At 41.8% G+C, this 9,333-nt stretch overlaps 1 gene segment (V, D, J or C); it reads left to right on the top strand.

Annotated features, from left to right (window-relative positions):
- Positions 1-556: 556 nt before the first annotated feature.
- LOC118673381 lies at positions 557-1,314 on the top strand. The segment is given in 2 exon segments: positions 557-596; positions 1,019-1,314. Coding segments are annotated over 2 exon segments (336 nt in total).
- Positions 1,315-9,333: the final 8,019 nt, after the last annotated feature.

The following is a 9,333-nucleotide window of genomic DNA, read 5'->3' as shown; positions in this document are numbered from 1 at the left end:
AGACGAAAGGTCCAGTTCAAACTGCATTTGTTCTTTTGTTGACTAAGATTAAGATTTTTAAAAAAGATTCTGAATAAGATTAAGATTCCCTGTTTCATCTGATTGCATTGGGATCCATGGGAGATTTCTGGGCATAAAGTCCCAGGTCAGAAGGTTATTCTCAGAGCTGTCAAACTGACTATAATTGATGGTCACCCTCTGGGACTGTGGAAAGCTGATGGGGAATAAGGAGTCTGATGGAATCTACCTTCTGATGTAGTTGCTTCATTCAGACCAAATCTGTAAGTGGTTAGATCTTAGTAAAGATCTAAAAGGAAACCCAGTCTGCTATGCTGTTGTACTATAAGTTTTTACCCCCTCTTCTTCCTGAGTGCTCAGTTGAATCTTGAGGGGAAGCCCCTTCTGAGGAGCTGTCGCCCTGCTATTGGCTTGTTTCTGGGGACAGCTCTGGGTGAGAGCAGCTCATGCGGGTAGCTCATCTGGCTGCTGCTGCTGTACCTGTTCCCTGGCTCAAACTCGACAACACAGACCCTGGGTCCTGGTTTACACTTAGAATATGAGGCAGGTGACAAGAGTGACCGTGCTCTTGACCTTGGGTGAGTTATTTTGGGATTAAGAAGCATTGGGATCTGGGTTTGGACAGGAATCTACCATGTTGCCTGCTACCATTGCTCTTTATCCAGGATGTTGAGGGATGGCTTTGGGGTCCTATTTTTCTCCAGGCAGCTCCTTAGCATCTATTTGAGGCGTGTCTTAGGGCAATAAGGTGTTCTGTTACTAAACCCCAGGTCCACCCATGAGGCAGAGAAATTAGACCTTCTGCCTCTGAACAGTTTTCCCAGGATTCCTTCAGAATAAAAAAATAAATAAAAACTGTCCTGGAACACAGTGAGAAGTAAATAGTAGTGAAGTAGAGGTGGGGGTGGGTTTGACTGTGAGAGAGAAACTGGAGGGTGCTTAGTTGGGCCTTCAACTTGGTTTCAGAGTAGGAACTAGTATTGTGTTTTTACTCCCACAGGTACTTTGAGCCTTGCTAAGACCACCCAGCCCATCTTCATGCTTTCAGATGAAGGACAGGAAGTGAACATACCCTGTAACCACACCAACATTGCTACAAATGAGTATATCTTCTGGTACCAACAGTTCTACAACCAGGGGCCACAATTTGTTATTCAAGGATATAAGACAGACACGGCAAATGAAGTGGCATCTCTGTTTATCGCTGCCGACAGGAAGTCTAGTGTGCTGAGGCTGCCCTGGGCTTCCCTGAAAGACACTGCTGTGTACTACTGCATTGTGAGTGATGCACAGTGAGGCAGGCAGGGCTGCACCTGTGCAGTATTCCCCTGTGGGGTGGGAGTGTAGCGCAGAAGGAAGCCCAAGAGTAGTGCTTGCTAAAATGTTTACTTTATTTCATTATTTTCCAAAGGTATTAGCAAATCCATGTATTATTTTACTATTAATTTTTAAAATCTTATTTATTTTTTAAATAGGTATTCCATTTACATGGTCTGAAATTCAGAAAGTACAAATGGAATACAATGCAGTGTCTTCATCCCAACATCCCACCATCCCATCAGCTCATCCCCAAGCTGTTCAATTATACAAAACAAGGCAATCTGTGGTAGTTACACTATTGTTGCTTAGCTCACTGGTGCTCCTCAGTTCATGTGTACAGACACACACACACTATGCACATACACACAACACACCTTTACAAGCACTCTGTACACAGTCAATGCGGACAACTTGCTTCTCAGCTTTTAAAAAATTTAGCCTAAGAGTCAGATTATTATTTATTGTCGCACAAAATTTCAACATTTCTTTGGCCTCTTAGCATCCATGAGATGGTTTCCAAGTCTCTTCTGAGTTTACATCTCTCTGTTGCCCCTCTTTCTATTTTCTTTTGTCCCATTCCCCTGCTGTGGAAGGCATGGCAAGGAGAAGGGGGATGACAGTTGAGAGGAGGGTGGGGAGAAGTTTTGTTTGTGTTTGGTGTGATAGATTATTTTGGGGGATATCTGTATCAGACACAGAGATTCTAGGTCACTATCACATTTCAAAGTTGAGTCCTTTGGGTGGGGGAAGGGAGACAGGCATAATGGCTAAGTTTCTGGGAATTTTACTAGTGCTCCTAAGGCTTTATCAGGATGGTGAGGGATTATTATTATTATTATTAATGTTTTAAAATTGCTTTTAGAGAGAGAGGAATGGAGAAGGAGAGAGAGATCGAAACATCAATGAGAGAGAAACATCGATCCGCGGCCTCATGCATGGTTCCCACTGGGGATCGAGCCCACAGTCCGGGCATGTGCCCTGACCAGGAATGGAACCGCGACCTCTTGGTGCATGGGACGATGCTCAAACCACTGAACAACACTGGCTGGGCTATCATTATTATTATTTTTTTTTGGGGGGGGATTGTCTCTAATTTTGGGAGTAGGGAAAGCAATATTTGATGGTATTTTCTATTTGATGATATGTGTTCTCTTCTTGTCCTTCATATGAGTCAATGAGACAAAAGGAAAAGACCATGGGATGGAAGAGTATTTCCATCTAGCTCATCTTAAAGTCTGGTAGGGGAGTAATATTATGGAAAACCAAATAATTATAGAGCATTAGTGCATGTTCTGCTTCCCCTTAATCCCTTATATTTATGGTGAAAGGCAATATTTTTCTGAACTCAGATGTATCAGGGCTCAGAGCAGGCTGCCTCAAGATATCCCACAAAGGCATGTTGATTATTTGGAATTTAAAATCACTTGAGAAACAACAGGACCTGGAGGAGCTCTCTGACTCTTTTCTGTTCCTTTAAAAGCAAGAAATAAATCTCCATGACAGGTGTCCTCCCCACTCCCGAGGGCTGAGAGAAACTGCTCACAAGGGTTATAAAAGCCAGAGTTGAAAGTGAATATAAACAAAACTTGTAATGAATATCTTTACTAATTTACTCCCAAGCCCAAACTTTTAGATTCCTCACTAATAAATATCCAAATCTGCTTAAATCCTAATGAGTACTAACTATCTTTGTCCTGTCAATTTCTCAACAAATTTATTGTTTCTTTGTCTAAAAAGTATAAAACGGTACCCAGTTCGATCACTTCTTTGGGCCTCATTTTATGATCTAAGCATTACATTGTGATTCTCCCATCTATGAGTATTAAGTTCCCCGCCTCCTGTTAATCTAATCTTGTGTCAATTTTATTATTAATAAAATTTTTTATTAATAATTTTTTAGAAAGAGAGGAAGGGAGAGGGATACAGAGATGGAAACATCAATAGAGAGAAACATCAATCAGCTGCCTCCTACTAGGCATCAGGCCTGCAACCCTGGCATGTAGCCTGACCAGGATTGAGCCGGTCGATGCTCAACCACTGACCTACACCAGCCAGGCTAAATAGATAGTTTTTAAAATGGCGACAGTCAATCATAGTAGTCAAAAAAGTAAAGATGCAAGGAACGGACAAAAATAAGAAAGAATTTGAATAAAACAAAAGAGGAGTTCTAAATTAATGGGGAAGAACAGGATTATTCCTCAGTTGTTTTTGTATCAATTGCTTGGGTCAGAGTTCTCGGACTCTCTCCTGAAGCATTCCCTACAGAGCAGGGAGAATGAACACGAAACCTGCCTGATGAGGGCACAGTGTTCACAGCAGTCTGCTCTAAGTATGAACAGTCTCAAGTTTACTAAAAAAGACTGAGGGATCATTTTTATTTTACTGCACAACATATCCATATTGATTTTGATGCAACATAGTCTTTTAAATAATTCACCAGTGGCTCATTTTCGAATTTTCCAATAATAATAGTGCTCTCAGCTATAGCCAGTTTTGCTCAGTGGCTAGAGTGTTGCCCTGCAGATTAAAAGGTCCCGGATTCAATTTTGACCAAGGGCACATGCCTGGGTTGTGGGCTTGATTCCCCAGGAGGGGACATGCAGGAGGCAGCCGATCAATGATTCTCTCTCTCTTCATTGATGATTCTCTCTCCCTTTCCCTTCCTCTCTGAAAAAAAAAAAAATAATAGTGCTCTCAGATAATTCATCAGAATTATTTCATGTTTTGTCTTGAGGGCAAAAGTACACTAATTTGAGAAGCACAAAGTTGAATATTGAAAAAAAGTGTTGCAAAACCACCAAGTAATCAGGACTTGTATGCATGCATATAAGCCAAACCAATGGACATGGACAACAGGGGGATGAGAACATGAGTGGTGGTGGTGGTGGGGGGGAAGGTTAGGGGTTAATAGGGGGATGAGGACACATTTGTAATACCTTAACCAAAAAAGAAATTAAAAAAGCAACAACACATTGGTAAAACCAAAAAAAAAAAAAAAAAAAAAAAAAAAAAGAAATGAAATAAGTTACATCTATATCCTACATTATAAAAGAGAAACATGAGCCTTAACTGGTTTGAGCATCGGCTTGCGTACTGAAGGGTCCCAGGTTCAATTCTGGTCAAGGGCATGTACCTTGGTTGCAGGCACATAATCAGTAGGGGGTGTGCAGGAGACAGCTGATCGATGTTTCTCTCTCATTGATGTTTCTGACTCTCTATCCCTTTCCCTTCTTCTCTGTAAACAATCAATAAAAAAAAGAGAAACATGGAAATTAGCTGTCCCTCCGCTCCACTCAAGCCACGCCCACCAACCATGCCCACCAGCCAATCAGAGTAACTATGCAAATTAACCTGACAAAGATGGCAGTTAATTTGCATACACAGGTGTCAGGCACCCCAGGAGGCGATGGCAGTCAGGGCCGCGGGCTCCCAGGACCTTCGCAGGCCCCTGAGGTGAGGCCGCCCATGCCTAGCCATGCCCACGGGCTCCTGGGACCTTACCGGCAGAAAGCGGGAGGTTTGAAGGACTTGGTAGAGCAGGAGACTGCTGGACATAGAGCAGAGTGAGAGAGAGGGCAGCTTGGGGGGCGCGGCTCCCTCTGTCACCCCAGCTTCCTCATCACAGCTGTGGAAACTGACAGCAGGGAGGAGAAAGTCCCACCCCCACAGAATCAGCCAGAATTAGCCTTTGGTCAGACAGCTCTCAGTGGCCTGACAGCCAGGACTCTCATTCACCTGCATCTCAGACCATGACAGTAGAGAGGTGGGACTATGTCTAAAGAACAACTGTTGATACAACATAGCTCTGCAGCCGAAAGATGCCGGCGATATCACCAGAAAATGTCTGCAGAGCAGCGTGTGTCTGATCTTGAAAGAAGGCAGCACCTGCGACAGGATGTATCTGAACACCAGCTACTGGAAAAACGTCATTCTGATGCCGAAAAAACACCGGCATTATAGACAGAAAATGTCTAAAGACCAACGAGCCTTTGAAGTTGAAAGAAGGCGGTGGCAATGACAGAATATGTCTAGAGAACAGTCATCACAAGAACTACCAATACTGGTAGGAACTGCCTTGTCAGCAAAAATGGAGTACATGAGGATGCAATTCTCGAACATAGTTGTGGTGGAATGACTGTTCGATGTGAATTTTGCCTATCACTAAATTTCTCTGATGAAAAACCATCTGATGGGAAATTTACTCGATGTTGTAGCAAAGGGAAAGTCTGTCCAAATGATAAACATTTTCCAGATTACCCGGCATATTTAAAAAGATTAATGACAAACGAAGATCCTGACAGTAAAAATTTCATGGAAAATATACATTCCATAAATAGTTATTTTGCTTTTGCTTCCATGGGTGCAAATATTGCATCTCCATCAGGATATGGGCCATACTGTTTTAGAATACACGGACAAGTTTATCACCGTACTGGAACTTAACATCCTTTGGATGGTGTTTCTCAGAAGTTTGCTCAACTCTATATTTTGCATAGAGCCAAAGCTATAAGTAAAAGATTAGCAATGCCAGAAAACCAGGGCTGCTTAGAAAGACTCATGATCAACATCAACAACCTCATGCATGAAATAAATGAATTAACAAAATCGTACAAGATGCTACATGAGGTAGAAAAGGAAGCCCAATCTGAAGCAGCAGCAAATGGTATTGCTCCCACAGAAGTAACAATGGTGATTAAATACGATCGTAACAGTGATCCGGGTAGATATAATTCTCCCCACGTAACTGAGGTTGCAGTCATATTCAGAAATGAAGATGGAGAACCTCCTTTTGAAAGGGACTTGCTCATTCATTGTAAACCAGATCCCAATAATCCAAGTGCCACCAAAATCAAACAAATCAATATCCTGTTTCCTACATTAGATGCAATGACATATCCTATTCTTTTCCCACATGGTGAAAAAGGCTGGGGAACAGATATTGCATTAAGACTCAGAGACAACAGTGTAATTGACAATAATACTAGACAAACTGTAAGGACACGAGTCACACAATGCAGTATTATGGATTTTATTTTTTTGTGCGGGACATGTTCATTCCTATTTTAAATGCAGGAAAATTAACTCAACAGTTTATCGTGCATTCGTATTAAAAAATGGAGGCCAATTGGATAAATTTCATCAAAGCAAACCAATCTAAGTTGAGAGTTGAAAAATATAGTGGTTTGATGGATTATCTCAAATCTAGATCTGAAAATGACAATGTGCCAATTGGTAAAATGATAATACTTCCGTCATCTTCTGAGGGTAGTCCCAGAAATATGCAGCAGCGATATCAGGATGCTATGGCAGTTGTAACGAAGTATGGCAAGCCTGATTTATTCATAACCATGACATGCAACCCCCAAATGGGCAGATATTGCTAACAATTTACGACGCTGAGAAAAAGTTGAAAACAGACCTGACTTGGTAGCCAGATTTTTTAATATTAAGCTGAATGCTCTTTTAAATGATATCTGTAAATTTCAGTTATTAGGCAAAGTAATAGCAAAAATTCATGTCATTGAATTTCAGAAACGTGGACTGCCTCATGCTCACATATTATTGATATTAGTGAGTCCAAATTACATTCCTCCAATTAATTCCCTTTCAATGTGTATGAATTTTGTGCACTGGGCTACTAGTCCTATCTAATAATAGACAAACGTGGTAATTGACCTTACCTTCGCTACACCTCCCATTGGCTAATCAGCGTGATATGCAAATTAACCCAACCAAGATGACGGCCTGCAGCCACGCAACTGAAGTGAGCAGGAGGCTTGCTTGCTCCAGTGATGGAGGAAGCCAAGGTTCCCTGCCTGCCGCAGCCTGGCTCTGAGTTCTAAAAGCAACAAAGTTGCAATTATAGAAACTAAACAAACCCCAGATACCTGCTTTCAACTGGCCGTGGCCTCAGAAATGGAGCGAGCAGGAGCCGGCTCTCAGCTCCAGTGACAGCAACAAAGTTTCAATTATAGAAGGTAAATAAATCCCAGAATAAAAAAAAAAGAAAAAAAGGAGAGGCTGGGAGCTTCAGTTGCCAGCCAGCCTGAAAACAGCCATCAGCCCCTCATCCAGGCTGGCCAGGCACCCAATCGGGACCCCCACCCTGATCTGGGACACCCTTCAGGGCAAACCAGCCTGCAAACTCATGCACCAGGCCTCTATCCTATATAGTAAAAGTGTAATATGCAAACTGACCCTAACAGCAGAAAGACTGGGAATGACTGGTCACTATGACACACACTGACTACCAGGGGGCAGACGCTCAATGCAGGAGCTGCCCTCTGGTGGTCAGGGCGCTTTCACATGGGAGGAGCTCTGCTCAGCCACAAGCCAGGCTGATAGCTGCCAGTACAGCAGTGGTGGCGGGAGCCTCTCCCACCTCCTCAGCAGTGCTAAGGATGCCCGACTGCAGCTTAGGTCTGCTCCCCGCTGGCAAGTGGACATCCCCGAGGGCTGCTGGGCTGCCAGAGGGATGGCTGACTGCCAACTTAGGCCCAATCTCCCGGGGAGCAGGCCTAAGCCAGCAGGTGGTCATCCCCCGAGGGGTCCCAGACTACAAGAGGGCACAGGCTGGGCTGAGGGGACCCCCCCAAGTGCACAAAATTTTGTGCACCGGGCCTCTAGTATATATATATTAAAGCCAAGTGACTGGAATGGCAGAACAACCAGAATGACCAGTCACTATGATGCGCACTGGGGAGGCCAACCAGCCTGGTTGGGGCCCTGATCGGCCCCAACACCTCCTGTGGCCCCTCCTCCCCGCCAACCCTGCCCTTGATTGGCCCCACCCCCCATTGGCCAGTGGCCTGATCAGCCACCATTGGGGCAGGCCGGCCCGACCCCACCCATGCACAAATTCATGCACTGGGCCTCTAGTAATGAAATAAATTCCAGAGAGATTGTAGTTACTAAATCACAAAGTTATTAGTAAAGAATACATGTATGTTAATTAAGTAACTAAATAGGGAATAACTTTTTAAACTTAAAAACAGGGGAAGAAATCAAATGAAAAATAGAATTTGATTACATAAATATTAAAAGCTAATTCTATGAAAAAATGACCAAAATTACATTCAAACTATAGTATACTGTTAATTTGCTGCTAATTTGACAATAGATTAATAATTTTTATAAATTTTTGTATATGCATAAAAAGAAAAAGATTAATATCTAAATAGGTAAATATACAAAAAATATGAGGCAATTTACACAGGAGAAAAAAATAACATGGTTCATAAACATGTGGAAAATGTTTATATCTACTGGTAGTCATAAAAATGTCAACAACTTAAAAAACCCTATTAAGGAATTATAGGAATAATTTAATAACAATAAAAAAAGGGAATTTGGATAAGATGAAGCAAAATAGAGATATTCTAGTGGAAGAGTCAATTTGCAAGCTAATTTGGAAAATAATTAAAAAACATGACAATCTATAAACATTAATTTTCTTTGTTATAATTTTCTCTAGGGAATCTGTCTTCTGGAGACCCTCAATGCATACAAAATAATTATTTACAAATACATTTGAAAAGTTATTTATATGAAAATCAACATGTTGAATCTTAAAGGGAAATACTTAATCCAAGTGCAAATTAATGGTATTTATGAGAATCTATAATGATTATTTAAAAGTGGTAATTGAAAAGATTCAAGATATTAACTAGTATGATTGCTGCTTAGTAAAAATATGAATTGTGTAAAGGTTGGAAAGTAATACACTAAGATATTGATAATGGGAGGAGCAGAATATGTCACTCCAGAATGTCCTGCTTTGACGTGTGGATTATTTCGAACTGAAGACAGCCAGGGCCCAGGAGACTCAGGAAGAACCTTTTACTCCCCTTCACTGCTTAAAAGAATTTAGATAGGGGGCCTATACCAGAAAGAGAGCTACTACCAGAGGCAACTTTTTATATCAGACAAACTTATTTGCATGCCATGACAAAGATTTGTTTACCAAACATTTGCTCTTCTCATCTTCTTGTGAAT

This window comes from Myotis myotis, unplaced genomic scaffold (assembly GCF_014108235.1).
Source record: "Myotis myotis isolate mMyoMyo1 unplaced genomic scaffold, mMyoMyo1.p scaffold_m19_p_1, whole genome shotgun sequence".
In the NCBI taxonomy this organism is placed as follows: Eukaryota; Metazoa; Chordata; class Mammalia; order Chiroptera; family Vespertilionidae; genus Myotis; species Myotis myotis.
This window is presented reverse-complemented; position numbering and strand designations above follow the sequence as displayed.